This window comes from Protopterus annectens, chromosome 13.part0 (genome assembly GCF_019279795.1).
Source record: "Protopterus annectens isolate FY-2018-M chromosome 13.part0, PAN1.0, whole genome shotgun sequence".
Lineage (NCBI taxonomy): Eukaryota > Metazoa > Chordata > Ceratodontiformes > Protopteridae > Protopterus > Protopterus annectens.
This window is the reverse complement of record NC_056747.1, coordinates 1,063,183,380-1,063,200,653: the sequence shown is the minus strand read 5'-3', so window position 1 is coordinate 1,063,200,653 and position 17,274 is coordinate 1,063,183,380. Positions and strand designations below refer to the sequence as shown.

Below are 17,274 nucleotides of genomic sequence, written 5' to 3'. Positions count from 1 at the left end.
GAATAAATATAAGGTTTGACAATGACTACACATCCGCAATAATAACAAAGAAAAAAGCCTGTGTTCCCCTTATCAAAAATAATGTTCCAAGCCACACTCAAGATTACCCTTTCAGATGGTCAGAAAATATTTAACAACCTGGAAGAAGCAAATGACTTTGTGAAGAAAAACAATCTACTAGACAAAGTAGAAGAAATGGATCTTTCTCTTCCAAGTCTGAAAAGACAAGCTACTAATGGTAAATTATCCACATGTGACAAAACCAGCAAAAAGCTTAAAGGAAAAAAACTGGAAAACACTAACATTCAAAATTTTCCAACAGGCATTACCCCTGTAAATCACAGGAAACTAACATGCAAAGCTTAATGTAAAAATGGCTTATACACACACGCACACACACACATATATATATATATATATATATATATATATATATGTATATATATATATGGTTTCACTGCATAATCACAAATTGCTGGAATAGCGAATTTCAGCAATTTGTCTCCATGAAGCCGAAACTTCAAAATAACGAAAGTGCATAAGCGTGAATAGGACTATGTTGAATTCGCACTTATGCATTTACGTTATCTTACAGACGTGTTTGGCTGGGATGGTGTCTGCAGTTTAAGGTGAGTGAGTGTGCATGAGTGTTTTTGTAACTTGTACGAGTGGGTTAGGGTAGGGAGGTGGAGGTATGAGTGTGTGTGTTGGCTGTGTGTGATTTTTTTTTTTTTTACTATTTGTTTGATCTCGGAGTTAATATACATATGTAGGAGGGTGTGGGGGTGCCCCCCTGCATGTGTGTAGTGTAGGTGTGTGTCTGTGTGGTGTTTTGTTGTATTTAAGTGTTTTGTGGTGTGGGTGTTATGGTTTGTGTGTTGTGTGCTGTATGCTGTGTGTTCGATGTTGTGGTTTTGTGATTGTGAAATGTCTGTGTTGTGATGGTTTTGGCTTTATACTGTCGAAATGCTGAAATTCAATATTTTAGCATTTCGGCAATATGAAGTGAAACTATAGATATGTGTGTGTGTGTGTGTGTGTGTGTGTGTGTGTGTGTGTGTGTGTGTGTGTGTGTGTGTGTGTGTGTGTGTGTGTGTGTGTGTGTGTGTGTGTGTGTGTGTGTGTGTGTGTGTGTGTGTGTGTGTGTGTGTGTGTGTGTGTGTGTGTGTTTATCTCCCTTTCTTTATTATATACAATATAAAGTACAATGGCATTAAAGTATCTTAGATTAAAGTAGTTCTAACTTGCAAACTATTGAAAAGATGTAATGACAGTTTTATAGCCTTAACAGGAGACAGAAGATTTTTTTTAATTGTGATTTACAATGTTTCTAGATAGAATAGAAACCTTTAAATGAGTACAGTAAATAGCATCTGTCTGAGATAGACCCCTTGGTAACATAATTATTACTGTTACTAATTAGAGCATAATGGGAAAAGCTTTGCAGAAATTGGTGCCAGATAGGTGGTTACTATGTAATGGGAAAGTAACTGTGCTTTTACTTGTAGAAAGCTCCAAATATTATATAATAGATACAGGAAAAGGGGTCTCTGTTAATATGCAAACAGATTTGTTGTTTATAATTAGAGACTTGTTTTTTATTGTTGAAAAGGAGGAGAACTGGTGAGGGACTTTGCATGCTTTGTACTGTTTGGATAGATGTAAAATGCATGCAAATTTTATTAATGCAATTTTGTTTTCTTTCCATGGCAATTGAGAGCTCCATGTTATTTTAAACTTATAAAGCTTTAAATATAGCACGTTCGTGATGCTTTTTGCCACCAGAATTTTCAAAAAGCTTCTCTAGAACTGTGTCTCGAGCATATATTACAGTCTCCCAGAGCATTACAGACAACCTACAAAAGTAGCAGTGTGAACAAATGCACTGTCAACTTTGAACCCTCATCGCTTTTTGATGAATATACGCAACAAAAACACAGGAGAAAACCCAAAAACTTCACACTATTATGAGAATGGTTGGACTCTTTTTTTAATAAACAATATGTAAGTTCTTAAAAATGTAATTGTATATAGATATTTGTTTTATATGAATCGCTAACGCTGCTGCTAATATTTGTTAAGCTTAACAAATGTAAGCAAAATAATGCTTGCATAACTGGTCACCTGCTTTAAACTGCATAGACTGTCCTGGAACTCACTGGGAAAACGCGTCGGGGTCGATCTCGCGACAGGCAGGGTCTGGTTTTCGTACTTTACTTGGAAGGATTTGGATTTATGGTGGTTTTTGCTACAGGGAATGTCTACTACAGGGATGTATGGTGGTGGTTTGCTACAAGTGTGTGTGTCTGTGTCTGTGTGTATGTGTGTGTGTGTGTGTGTGTGTGTGTGTGTGTGTGTGTGTGTGTGTGTGTGTGTCTGTGTGTGTGTGTGAAAATGCCCCAGGTGCAATATACTGGTGGTTAGACTCATGGTGGTGTGGTAAAGAATACCTCAGGCTTGAACCCTGTACCTTGTATGCAGGTGTTAAAGAGGTGAATTCCCTACCCACCACCATTTGTAAAAAAAATTGCAGATTTTTGCCTCATATTTGATCTGATCTGTTCTTCATAATATCTGGGGTTTGTAAATGTTGCAATGCTTGATATTTGATGGTGCGGTGGTAGCATTGTTGCCTCATAGCTGCAGGTTCTCAGGTTTGATTCTTGGCTGGGGTGCCATCTTTGTGGGGTCTGTATCTTCTCCCTGTGTTTGTGTGGGTTTGCTTTTGTGTCCTCCCATGTTACAAAGACATGTCTGCATTATTTCTTCCTGGGCCTCTGCTGAAAATTGTTTTTTTGTTTCAAGTCAGACTGTCCTGATTAACAAATGTTAAATAAAATTGACAGGCATTTGAATTTCAGACTTCAGGTTTCTGAATGTTTAATTCCTTACATGTATGATGGTGCAGTGGCAGTATTGTTGCCTCACAGCTATAGGTTTTCTGGTTTGATTCTTGGCTGGGGTGCCTTCTGTGTAGAGTCTGCATCTTATCCCTGTGTTTGTGTGGATTTGCTCTGGTGTCCTGCCATTTTACAAAGACATGTGTCTACAGTATTTCTCTCTGGGCCTCTGCTAAAAAATGTTTTTGTTCCGTCAGAAGTAAAATTGACAGACATTTGAATTTCAGACTTCATATTCTTCAGAAAATACATAGTAAAACAACTTTTTATTCTAGCAATAAATATATAGTAACACAACCTTTTATTATAGCAATTTTCTAAGTTTACAGGATGACTATTTGAAATTTTTCCTTATTTTTGGGACTGTATTACCCTGTTATTGGCTTTGTCCAGGTTTTTTGTGCTAAGGTTGACAGCTATGGCAAGAACTGAATTCACTGAATATGTTTGAGGGCTGTATTCCCTCATTACTGGGTTTGCCCAGGTGTTTTGTGCTAAGAGGTTGACAGCTATGGTGAGAACTGAATTCATTAAATGATAGCCATTTAAGTTTCAGTCTTCCTCTCTTTCACAAAGCAGCTGATTTGGCGTAGTGGTATGTTGCTCTGGCTGTTTTGCTCAGGGACCTTGGCAGTAAAATGTATGGTGGTAACACAGCATTTTTCTTTCACAAAGCAGGTGATTTGGCATAGTGGTATGTTGTTCTGACTCTTTTGCACAGGAACCTTGGCAGTAAAATGTGTGGTGGTAACACAGCATTTTATTCTAGCAGCTTTCCAAGATTATACAAGCAATGTTTAATGTGCCCCTGGTTTTTGCCCTTTTGACCCACCCCAATAAATTTGTCTTTTTCCAGATTTCTTATACTGCGAAGTTGAGATGCAGTTGAGTATTGAGTAGATTTTACAAGGAGCTGAGAGCTGCAGGGGAAGAGAAGTTTAGTGCTTATTATGCTAAGTCAGCTCACATTGCTAATAGCACAACAGGTTGTGTACTTGCTTTTGATGCAGAATGTTGTTGGTTCTACTCCCATAATGGGTGAATGCTGCCGTACTGAAAGTTAAGATACTAACTATGAGCCTGTTATCAGTTTGCCATCCATTTCCTATTGCAATATTACTAGCTTATTTTTAATGTAATTTAGGCAATTTATTCCTCGGGGCATCAGACAGTTTATTTTTTGATGAAACCATGAAATATAAAGGTGATTGCTAGCAGCAACCTCTTCATTACAGATTTATTTAATGTGGAATTATTTAGATGACTTTTTTACTACTTCAGAGATTGTGCATATTTACTGATAATGGTGGACTGTCGAATTGTGCATATTTACTGATAATATTGGACTGTAGAAGTTTGAGTAGACTTTTATGATGGAAATGTTCTGAATTGGGCAGTTTTGTCATTGGTGCATGCGTTTTGTTTCATTGTTTACTGGAAAAATGTTCAAAGCAATAGGAAGGTGTATCAAAGAGCACATGTATGTTTCATATGCAAGGGGCCTATGATTTGAAAACAGCCCAGAATTAATCTTTATCTGCCACGGGTAAAATGAATTTTCTTTGAATGTGGGTTTCAATGTTGTTTCAATGAATGTGAGTTTCAATGGCAGAGAAGTTTTAATGCCAAGTTTGTTTAGCAGATGTCTTAGTGTGTGTACTGTAAAATGCAAAATAAAACTTCAAATGAAGTTCAAATCATCATAGAAGTAAATCAGTATGCACGTTAGTGTTTATGGTAAATGGAGTGAAATAGCCAAGTAATGGATCATTGGAATGGCTGCAGGGGGAGGCTCCATTTGACCATGGTTTTGTGAGGGGGAAGGGCGGCAAACTTAGGCAGCCCCAGCTGAACCATACCTCCCAACTGTCCAGATTTTCAAAGAATGAATAGATTTTTTGCTTCTTATTTTTGGTTTGCTCCTCATAAAATTTGTGGTTTTCTGGCAAATCATTTATGAATTAAGTCACTAAATAATGACACATGGATTTTCAGACTTCATAAACTTCAGAAAAATGCATGCTAAAGTAAGACCTGTTCTATCAACTGTCTCAATTTATACAAGAGCAATTTTTAGTACTGTTTATATGTTCCCCCAATATATTTGGCCTTGTCCAGATTTATTGCATTAACAGGTTGAGAGGTACATGCAAATAATTTGCTTTATAGAATTAGGCATAGCCAAACCTCTCAACTGTCCCTGATTTTGGCTCAAAATGTTGTTCTTCCCCTAATGATCCCTCCGCAAAATAGCAATTTTGGAAGAAAACATGGAGGGTTTATAATTAAGAAATAACTGTAATAATCAGTTAGATTACTTTTATTTCAGAAATGCATGTAGATTTTTATTTTGTCAGCTGCTCAAGTTAGCAGTACTAATATTAAAGTATCCCTGCTTTGACAGGGTCCCAGCTGTATTGTGCTGCTATTTTATATTTTTACATCACATTTTTGGTCCATTTTTCATAAAATTGTGTTTTTTTGGCAAATTAGTGACAAATCATTAAAGACTGAAGTTAGAAAATAATGACAGACATTTGAGTTTCAGATTTCATACCATTCAGAAAATTCATACTAATGCAAGACCTCTATTATCTTTCTAAGTTTATAAGAGCAATATTTTAAAAATTGTCCTTATTTTTGGGCCTTTGTCCCATTTCTTTGTATGGCTTTGTCCAGATTTCTTGGTCTGAGGTTGGGAGGTATGACAAATGTGTCAGGGCCATCACAAGTCAGCCAGAGACATGTCAAACTGTGACATACTTGTTGCACCCCACTCCCCCATGTAGTGACTCTGGATGTGTCGAAGCAAGGCAAGGAGTAGTTATGCAGTGTAAATGTGCAGAGTATCCCCCCCCCATCCAAGGTAGACACAAGTACTAGAGTGGCTTTTCATCTGTCCTTGATTTTTACAGAATGGTCTGGTTTCTGTCATATTTTTTGTACTGTTGATTTATGCTTATTACTCAAAGTGCCTGCTGCTCTGTGTTTAAGTAGCAATACTTTAATGACCATTAGGTAAGCTTGGCTGAGATTGCAAGATGCAAGTAAGCTTTAATAAGCATACTGTTAAAGAATTGCCAACATTGAAAGCCTTTCTGTTGCCATGTAGAGAATACTTAACTAGATAATGTATAAGCCTTGGGTACTGAAATGCATATGCCAGTATTTGTAATAAAGGACAGGATTACATTATTTTAAGAGTCTCATTGCACTTGGAGACTTCCAGTCATCTCTGCAGGCTTTACCTGTAAACAGAATGCCAATCGTGTGGTCCATAACCTGTACAGTAATCCTTTTAGTGTGGTCCATAACCTGTACAGTAATCCTTTTAAGCAATGTATCTTGAGCTTATTTCTTGTTTGTTTTTCATTTTTTACTTTGATCATGTTTTCCCCATGAAACAAGTAGATGTCAGGCAGCAGGTCTTTTTTGGATAATGAACATTTTTACAAGTGGGGGCATCAGAGATTTCTACTTTCAGCATGTTACTTGGTATTTTAATAAAGCTGAATATAAATTATAATTAGAACTGCAGTGCAAGAAGTGGTTTGAGTTGAGTGCTGCTTGTTTTTCTTATACTTGATTTTGACTGGCATTCCATTAATGTATTTAAAAAAAGTAATTTATTTTTTCATGCCTCACAACCTTTTTTGTTTTCATCTAGATATTAAGCTGTCATGCAGCCAATACATTGAAATGTTTTTATTCTTCTACACTTCATTTTGTCTTGATTGGACTCTCATAATGATGGTTTGGCACCCAGGGCAGTATATTTAGTTTTTGTGGTTTTGAGCACTCCTCCCCTTTCTAGTTGGCAGCACCCCTTCCCATTGACCTCACCCATTCAGCTGTCTCCTGCAGCCCCCCTTTGATTTGAAGTCACCAGCCGCCACTACTAGTGTGGCCAGTGAGAAAGTATCCGGGAGGGCACAAAAGATATCTGACAATTCTTCTAGGTCTGTAAGACTTTTAAAAACAGTCATTGAGATTCAAAATTATCCAGAGGCTAGGGATTTCATGTTCCAGTCAAACTTGCACAGAGAACACATTTTCATATATATTAACTTGGTTTACCTTCTTTAGCAATGTCAGAAAGTCTAACACAAACATATAGTTTATAGAAACACAAATATTGTATACATCTTTTTTATATTACTCTGATTTACTACCTCCAGCAGAACTGCAGATCTTTGGGTCATTCATTAATTTCTAATTACTGTAATCAATAGTTTTCAATGACTGAGAGGTACAGTAATGGGGGCTACTGTTACTAGACCCTGCTCTATAAAGAAATCCATCCCCTCATTTCCAATGAGGTTACTTTCTTTCATTTTGCCTCCTTGGTGATCTCTTGTCTGCACAGTGTCTTCCTTTTCAAACTATGCTATGCCCTGTAAGTAATGACAGTTATTTTAAATATCACTTCCTTTTTTAAGACTACAGAGTATACAAGCAGTTCTTTGAACTATAACATATATTTCAATGCAAAAAGAGACTAAACAATTTAGCTAGTATACACAAATCTGGGGACTGCATAACCCATCCAGGTGTAGTTTTCCTATTTTCTCTTTAGGAGACACAACATTGAAATAATTCAAGGTGAACCAAATGTTTTATTTTTTGGAGAGGTTATTTAATAAAGAAGACTGGGAGGATGAAAATCACAAAAAGGATACTTACAAGCTGCGAAAGAGGTGGATGTGCCTTTTTATGCATCATGTGTATCTGCATGTGTAGGTGTGTTTGGAATATTAAGTAATGAAAGTGGCTGGGATATGGCGACTTGAGTTTGAGTATTCATATATGAAAGAAAATCAGAGCACTACATTCAGTACCTCACAACAGTGGCAACAACTGTGAATTATGTCTCTGGAAAGAATGAAAGGAATATACAATGATTACTGCAAAAATTAAATAAACAAAGGACGAGGTGTTCTCAGACAAACGGTATGTACAGCTAGCTGCAACAAATAATAAGGCCTTGTGGCACAAAATAAAGATGATTAATTCATTCTGGCATACTCTTAGAAGACAACTGGCACATAAATGTTAATATCTGACTTTTTCATGGATTTTATACAAATTATATAAAACCAGCATTGCAGTATAAAGTAATGAAATTATCTTTTATATGACAACATTTATTATACTATTTTCTGACAGCTCATTTTTTTCTGTTATGATATTTTTAGAGAAATAAATAACTTATGCCATGAACTTTAAAACTTCAGGAGTTTTTTGTGTATGTTAAGTATTTTGAAATGTGTGTTTAACCACATTTGTTTGAGTTTTTTCTTTTTCATTTTTCTGTCATGGTATTTGATTCTAAACCCAATAGGTCTTGTAATCTTTCCATAAAGTAGGCATGCATGTACCATAGAAGACGTACCTCACATTGGATGTTGCAATAATCCATGGATAAATATTGTTTATATAATTACTGTTTCTAGAAAATGATTCTCCTAGTTGAATTTCCAATAACTGAATATTCTTTTCTAAAAAAAAATGACAAAAATCTTTCAAAACCATCCCAAAATATTAACATTATAGGGTGACATATAATACAGCACTAGCAGAAAATTAGGAATATGCAAAATTGAAATCTAAGAGACATATAGCATTGAAGCTTTAGACTAAAAAAGAAAGGTGAACACTAGTCAATCAACAGTTTCTTTTCTAGCTGTTTTCCAAGTAAAGATAATTGAAAAAAATAATTCTAAAGGCTGTGTTTTTCTAATTGTGCATGTATGATAGTACAGTTACATACATAATGTACATACATAATGTATTCATGTCCTTTTTTATTACTTTTGCCAGTAAAAAAAAAAAAAAACAGTAATGTCATAATTGGGATTTTTATAAAGGGCAGTAGGGGCCACTTTGGGGCAGTGATAGAGGCTTTACCTTTTATAAACACAACATAACACTCATGTTAAAAAGATGATGAACAGAAACTGAATCATTTTGAGACTAAAAGGTATATAAAAAGAGCACTATTACACTTCTAAGGGGAACCTTTAGCAGTGATGTGCTTTTTGTAGCCAAGTTCTTTAAATAAGAAGATGAAATAAGGCTGAATTGTTTTTAGCATGCAGAGATCTTGAGAAGATGTTTTACAGCCTTAGTATTCAGAAGCGTGTGTGCGATATTACTAGCTGATCATTTTATTAATGCAGCATAGGCAATTTATTTCTCAAGGGCAACAGGCACTTTATTTGTAGATGAAACAATGACATATAAAGTTGTTTGCTAGCAGCAACCTCTTCATTAGTTACATATTTCTTTAATGTGGAATTATTTAGATGACTTTTACTTCTTCAGAGATTGTGCATATTTACTGATACTGGTGGACTGTAGAAGTTTGAGAGTAGACTTTTATGATGGAAATGTTCTGAATTGGGCAGTTATGTCTTTATTGGTGCATGCATTTTGTTTCATTGTTTACTGGAAAAATGTTCAAAACAATAAATTTAAAATGCCCTCTAACAACTATACTGTATTATACAAGGAATATAATTTTATGCAATCAGGAAGGTGTATCAAAGAGCAGGTGTATGTTTCGTGTTCAAGGGGCCTATGATTTGAAAACAGCCCAAAGTTAATCCTTATTTGCCACTGGCAAAATGCATTTTCTTTGAATGTGGGTTTCAATGCTTTTTCAATGAATGTGAGTTTCAAGGGCAGAGAAGTTGTAATGTTAAGTCTATTTTCGTTGTGAGACTGCATTGCTTTGTTTAGCAGACATCTATTAGCGTTTATGCTGTAAAATGCAAAATAAAACTTTCAAATGAAATCTAAATCATCGCAGAAGTAAAGCAGTATGCACATTACAGTGTTTATGGTAAATGGGGTGAAATAACCAAGGAATGGGACATTGGAATGGCTGCAGGGAGGAGGCTCTATTCAACCATGATTTTGCGAGGAGGAAGGGCAGCAAACTCAAAGACAGCCCCGGCTGAACTATACCTCTCAACTGTCCAGATTTTTGCAGATTTAATAGATTTTTGCTTCTTATTTTTGGTTTGCTCCTCATAAAATTTGTGGTTTTCTGATGAATCATTTAGGAATGAAGTCACTAAATAATGACAGACATTGAGTTTCAGATGTCATAACCTTCAAAAGAATGCATGCTAAAGCAAGACCTGTTATTCTGTCAACTGTCTTAAGTTTATACAATAGCAATTTTTAGTACTGTTTGTATATTCCCCCAATATATTTGACCTTGTCCAGATTTCCTGCATTAAGAGGTTGAAAGGTACATGCAAATAAATTGCGTTATAGAATTAGGAATATCCAAACCTCTCAACTGTCCCAATTTTGGCTCAAAATGTTGCTCTTCCCCCTTATAATCCCTTCGCAAAAATGGCAATTTTGGAAGAAAACATGGAGGGTTTACAATTAGAAATAACTGTAATGATCAGAGTTATAGATTACTTTTATTTTAGAACTGCATGTAGAGGCTCTTATTTTGTCAGCTGCTCAAGTTAACAGTACTAATATTAAAAAGGTGTCTCTTAGTTGACTGGTTCCCAGCTGTATTGTGTGGCAATTTTATGTTTTTGCATCACATTTTTGGTCCATTTTTCATAAAATTGTGGTTTTCTGGCACTTAGAAAATAATGGCAGACATTTGAGTTTCAGAATTCATATTAATGCAAAACCTACTACTAGTCTATTATCTTTCTAAGTTTATAAGAGCAACATTTAAAAATTGTTCTTATTTTTGGGCCTGTGTCCCACTTCTATGTATGGCTTTGTCCAGATTTCTTGCTCTGAGGTTGAGAGGTATGAGAGGTATGTCTGTCAGAGCCATCACCGTCAGCCAGAGACCTTTCAAATTGTGACATACTTGTTGCACCCCACTCCCCATTGTAGTGGCTCTGGATGTGTCCAAGCAAGGCAAGGAGCAGTTAGGCAGTGTAAGTGTGCAGAGTATTTCCCCAATCCAAGGTAGACCAGAGGTACGACCGTGGCTTTCATCTGTCCTTGATTTTGCAGAATGTTCTGGTTTTCTGTCATATTTTTATACTGTTGATTTATGCTTCTTATTATTCAGAAAATGCATGCTGTTGCAGTGCCCTGTTGCTCTGTGTTTAAGTAGCAATGCTTTAATGATGATCAGGTAAGCTTGTTGGAGATTGTAAGAAGCAAGTAAGCTTTAATAAGCATACTATTAAAGAATTACCAACATTGAAAGCCTTTTTGTTGTTGTTGCCATGCGGAGAATATTTACATAACTAGATAATGTATAAGCCTTGGGTATTGAAATGCATATGACAGTATTTGTAATAAAGGACAGGATTACAGTATTTTCAGAAGCTCATTACATTTGTTGGAGTCTTGCAATCATATTTGCAGGCTTTACCTGTAAACTAAACAGAATGCCAATCTATCATGTGTTGTCCATAACCTGTGCAGTAATGCTTTAAGCAATTTATCTTGAGCTTGTTTCTTGTTTGCTGTTCACTTTTTACTTTGATCATGTCTTCCCCATGAAAGAAGTAGATAGTTATCAGACAGCAGGTCTTTTTTGGATAAGAAACATTTTTACAAGTGGGGGTATCACAGAGATTGCTACTTTCACCATGTTACTTGTTAATTTTATAAAGCTGAATATAAATTATAATTAGAACTGGTTTTGACTGGCATTCCAGTAATGTATTTAAAAAGTAATTTATTTTTTCATGACTCACAACCTTTGTGTTTCCATCTAGATATTAAGTAAGTTGTCATGTAGCCAATGCATTGAAATACGTTTTTCTTCTACGCTTAATTTTGTCTTGATTGAACTCTCGTAATGATGGTTTGGCACCCAGGGCAGTGTATTTAAAGTTCCAGTTGTTGCGGTTTTGAGCATAGCTCCACCCATTTCTAGTTGGCCACACCCCTTCCCATTGGCCCCACCCATCCAGCTGTCTCCTGCATCCCCCCCCCCTTCAATTTGAAGTCACCAGCTACCACTGGATGTGCACAGTAATTATTAGAGAGTTGAAGGAATTTATCTGGGAGAGGAAAGAGGGCAAAGGTCAATTGGGATAAGTTGATCCTTCCAACAGAACAGGGTGGTTTAGGATTACCTTATTTTAAAGAATATTTTAGAGCTACACAGCTAAAGCTCATATACATAACACAAGCAGAAAGCTATAATTCAAAGTGGAAAGGCATGGTGATGAAACAGGGGGTTAGAATTCAAGAAATGAGAGAGTCGAATTTTGGATGCAGATCCTTAAGGAGAACAACAACAGCCATACAGAATATTATATTCATAAACTATCAGAATGTATTCAAGAACTAAGCCAACGTGAGACTGGAGAAAGGAAATTTTGCTGATAAGGGTAACTGCAATTAGGGGTATAGAGAATAAGCAAGTGGGGCTGAAATTTACTAAGGAAAACTGGCACAAGAACCAATGTATAATGTATTGGGAGCAAATAACTACAGGGGGAAAGGTAATAAAATGGGAAGATGCAAAGAAGACTTTTGGACTGCAGGCTAGAGACTGCATTCTCTTTCAGAGACTGATAGAGTATAGGCAAAGAGAAAGGGATGAGGAGAATCCTAAGTGAAAGGCCTGCACTGGTAAAGGTTTTAGTAGAATCTGGAACAGAAGCTGCTATTAAAAAGTGAATAATTAAAAGGGCATATAAAATATTGCACAATAACAATAGTAATTAATCAGAGGAGGTTAGAAAAGATTGGGAAAAGATTCTGGATAAGCAATTTATAAATGAATTATGGGAGGACATATTTATGGGTCCCAAGTACACAACATAGTTTAGAAGATTTAGTATTTTTGCTTGGAGGTACTTGCATAAGTATGTTTATACCCCAAGCAGACTCCAAATATTTTTCCTCAGGTAGATGGCAAATGCTGGAGTTGTGATGGGGAAAAAGAGATAACTGGGAGCATATGTTTTGGGAGTGTAATGAATTGGTAGACTTTAAAAATTCACTACAGCTTACTCTTTCAGAAATACTGGGTGAGCAAATGGGTGTAACTAGGAAATTATTCTTTTGAGCTGGGACATATGGTCTGAATTGCATAGACATAGTAAGTCCATGTTCAGTTTAATTCTGGTGGCTGTCAAAAAACAATTACTAGAAAATGGAAATCAAAGTCTAAATCAACTATATTTGAAGCACTGAATACTGTAACAGAGATAAAAGAACTGGGAGTTGAATCTTTAGAAAAGGGTAGGAGAAAATAATATAGAAGGGGAAATTGTAGGCGCAACGTATGCAAACTAATGTTCTGGAGTAAGAGTGATATTTCAGGGTAGGCAGGAATTGAGCAATTTATAAAATGTTAGAGTGATGATATTTATACAAAAGAACACATATGATGTATAATGTATGTACTTGGAAACATGTTAATGTGGTTTATTTAATATAAATGTATGTCTATGTTTTAAGTAATAATTCAATAAAGTTGTTAAAAAAGAACACCCCTGCAAGATGGTGGGCTCTGACCCCAGTTAAAATATTAATTGCCTGCACGATTACAGCTGCTATCTTTCTCTTTTTCATCTCTCACTCATGACATCTTTCAATGCCAGCTGCAGGACTGAATGATTATGCCAAATGGATATGGTGGGCCAAAAGGAAGATCATAAGTCATCAATAATCAGAAATCTAAACCACAAGTACAAAAAGGAAAAGAAGCATACTCACACTTGGCTCATTCCTGTCAACTTCTGTTCTTTTGTAGAATTCACATTTGTAATTTTAAACCTGAGTACTGTATGGCTACAAGAAACAAAAGAGAAACTAAATGTCCTGAAATGTTTTGCTGTCACAGTCTCACAGGACTACAAAAACAAAACAATAAAGAGAAAATGTGTTTTTGACAGTTAAATATCAATTAATATATCATTCTGACAGCAAAAATATATTCACAGACTCTGTTTATATAACGCTGATACAAACATTTCTCTACAAATATGTGGTATTTGCCTTTGTTTAAACAGATGCACCAAAAAGCAGTGGCAGTCCACAATCACTTTGGTATAGCTGATCAAAAGACCAGTGCTTATTCACTTGTATTCATTATGAATGGGTAGTGTGAATGACATTTCCAGTGTTTCAATTTTTTTGTGAATTCAGGAAAAGTTTTACAAAACTGGTCAGGAGGAGAGAAGGAGATGATCTACTAGCAGCATTGTGTACTGTATGCATCTGTTAAGACCCAAACCATCCCTCAAACAAATTACAAGGAATTCTAGTCTTACTAATACTTTTGGTGAGAATGAAGAAAAATACCTAGTTTGATTACTTTTATATGAAACTAAATTTGCCTATGTCACAGGTAATAATTCAATAAAGGTGTTTGAAAAACAAAATATTACTTCAGGGAAACCTAACCTGAGAAGATACATTGGCATCTTTAAAAAATAAAAAAAAGTTAATTTCAACCCAGCTGCAGCAAGAATAGAGATACCAAAACTCTAAAATAGCAAAATGCATTACAGTCTATAGCACCCTGTTCTGATACAGAGCTACACTGGTGTTGCATTTAGAAGAAATAACCAGCATGTCACAGTGTTTCTTCCCAAAGAGTTTATCTTCCAGTGGTCAGTGACAACAAATTCAAAAGAGTGGGAGATCTGCAAGCAAGTGATCTAGACTAATTAACAGCAGACGAAGACACCTGAAAGAAGTTTGTCAGTCCAGTATTTTGATATAACTGCCTTCTGCCCATTACAGGTGTTGTTTCTTGATATCTTTTCATGCTGTGTGGGAGAGTTTCAGTATTTTTTCAACTGAGCTGCAGCTCTTTTTGGGAGATTTTTATGGCTCTGGAGATGGGTAGGCTATGAAGATTGACATGTGTTGAAGTGTGTGTGTGTGTGTGTGTGTGTGTGTGTGTGTGTGTGTGTGTGTGTGTGTGTGTGTGTGTGTGTATGTGTGTGTTCTGCCTTCAAGGAAGATTGTCTAGTGCATGTTCTCAAAGGAAGATACGTTATGTTATGTTCCCACACGGAATAATAGTACTTTTCTATTTAACGTTAAAACCAGCATTTGTATCATTTCCATTAAAAAACAACTATAAATTATTTTTTTCTAATAAAAAGTTTTAATTCAATAAGAACATCAACTAAACTGATCTTCCTTACTGACACAAAAGTAAAACCTTTATGGAACAAATTTGCATACACATTATTAACTTTCAAGCTGCTATAATTAAACATCTTAAAATTATTGAAAACACTCACAATAGCATTGAAGATCACTGTTCCTAATTCATCTTACCTTTCTCCCTTCCTCTTTTTCTGGCTGTCCTGACATAATCCTCTCGAAACCTCACTTGGGAATAATCCCCTGTCAGGTTGTCTTCCTTATTCATCTACAGTGCTAGAATCTCTGAAAGTCTTAAAGGGGTTTTAACCATAAGCAGAAAAGAACTTGTAATCCTCCAATTAATCCTAGTTTAAATACTTCGGAAATCAATTGTGAGGCTGATTTTAGGAAATATACAAGCCAGCCTAAACTAGAACAATTTAAAGTTTTTCTGGAGAGAAGAACAATTTGTTAAGCTGGTTAAAAAAACAACCTCTCAGTACATATTATGAAGCCTTACACAGGTGTGTGAGGGGGTCATGCTTATAGATACAATGATTTATACACAGAACATTTCTGTAATGTTAATGGATAGCCAGGCTTGGAGTATAAATTCCAGAAAAGAGATTGAAATAGCATTTAAATTTATTCATATTTTTGCATGATTTAATATTGATCATCAACATTTCAAAATAAGAACGTGATTTTTGGACTGTCAGTAAGCCAATCATCCCCTCATTTTTTGGCATATCTAAAACACATAAAAATCTAAGGGATGAACCTATAGCAAACCTCTCTGATTTTACATTAAATCATTTTGGTGATAAAAGACATGTTTTACAGGATTTATGGAATTTTTTTACAGATGATACATAATGTAGAATTTGATGAAGAAGTATTGTCAAGTGTATTGATGTCAAAGACCTATTCTCTACTGTCTTCTATGATATATGATTAAATTGGCTTTCCCTGGCATTAACTACCTACAAACTAATGACTATTAGGGGTATTAGACACATTGTTTTATTAATTGTGCTTTATAACAATGTTGTGTTTTTTGAATGTGAACATGTTAAGCAGATTAGAGGTATAGCAAGGGGGTACCTTCTACCCCATTAACATTATTATGCTTTTTTAGGGCGGAGCCTAGATGGCAAAAAGTTTAGCAGCATTTTTTAGAGCTCACAAAACAGTACTAGAAAACGGGAAAAATTATTTTCATTAACCAGAAACAGAAAAAAATATTAAGGAACTTAAGAACTGCAACTCTACCAAATTTCAAGGAATATTATTGAGTTTTTCCTGTCAAAATATTCTGGAGAACAACACAGTATTGTACAAACACAGTTTGGTAATATCCAGTTTAAAGAATTCCCACTCAGAAACCACTCTGAAGAAGGAGATACAACTGATATCTTCCACATTACATGAACTGTCATTGAAAATGGATAGATTCATTGATAATTTGGAAAGTCTCAAGGAAAACTGCCAAAACCAAACAGATGTACTAAAAGAAATACTGCAGCAACAACATGTATTTATTTTATTTCCAGTTTGATGACCAGGGAGGTCCACTGGGCTCAAGGAGCCCGTTTTCAGTGCAGGCCCGGGGAGAAAAGCTCCCCATTACACACAAGTAAATCAAACATATAATTATATAAAAAACAAATGTAGAATTATCTACGAAGATGTAGCAAATTACAAGTGCAAAAAATGAACACACTTCATAACATACATACATAGTTGATTAGAGAGCCATTTGCAAAGCATATAGTTGAAGTGAGGCAGCAGAATAATCTGAACAAAATACTAAAATCTATCAATATTGTAAATCTTCTATTAGTAGTTGCAAAGACTGAATATTTAAAAGATAGTAGTAAGTATAGGTTTTGTAAAATGTGGGAGAAATAAAGGTGGAAAGTACTGTGTGTACTACGTATACATTCAAGATTGTGGTGAAAGAAGAGAGAGGGAGTTGAGCAGCAGAGAAGGAGACAGTTGTTTAGTAGAAATAGATTCTGGTGCAAGCAGAGAGAGGCAGACATACAGCGAAGAAAGAGGCAGTTTAGTAGCAAAGTGGAGTACACAAATGGCAGAGATGATTATCTTAGCTATATATTATATGTAGGTAGAAAAGAGAAATATTCCCAGATAGGGAGAGAGAGTAGAGATAATAATCTATGTACAGTATGTACATTACATACATTCAAGGTTTTGATGTTATATTATGTTAGATTCAGAGAGGGGCAGCTGTAGAGGAAAAACAGCATGGTGTAGAGGTACATGAGGAAGTACAAGTGTAAGAAACAATAGC

The 17,274-nt window shown here is 35.5% G+C and overlaps 1 protein-coding gene across 2 annotated transcripts in view; it reads right to left on the bottom strand.

Annotated features, from left to right (window-relative positions):
* LOC122788120 (alpha-2,8-sialyltransferase 8F-like) overlaps window positions 1-17,274 on the bottom strand; it is a 719,095-nt gene that overhangs the window by 608,007 nt on the left and 93,814 nt on the right. For both annotated transcript variants that reach the window (XM_044055059.1, XM_044055060.1), the window contains exon 2: window positions 13,575-13,649. In XM_044055059.1, the coding sequence (XP_043910994.1) occupies window positions 13,575-13,649 (75 nt within the window). The remainder of the gene's footprint in view (window positions 1-13,574; window positions 13,650-17,274) is intronic.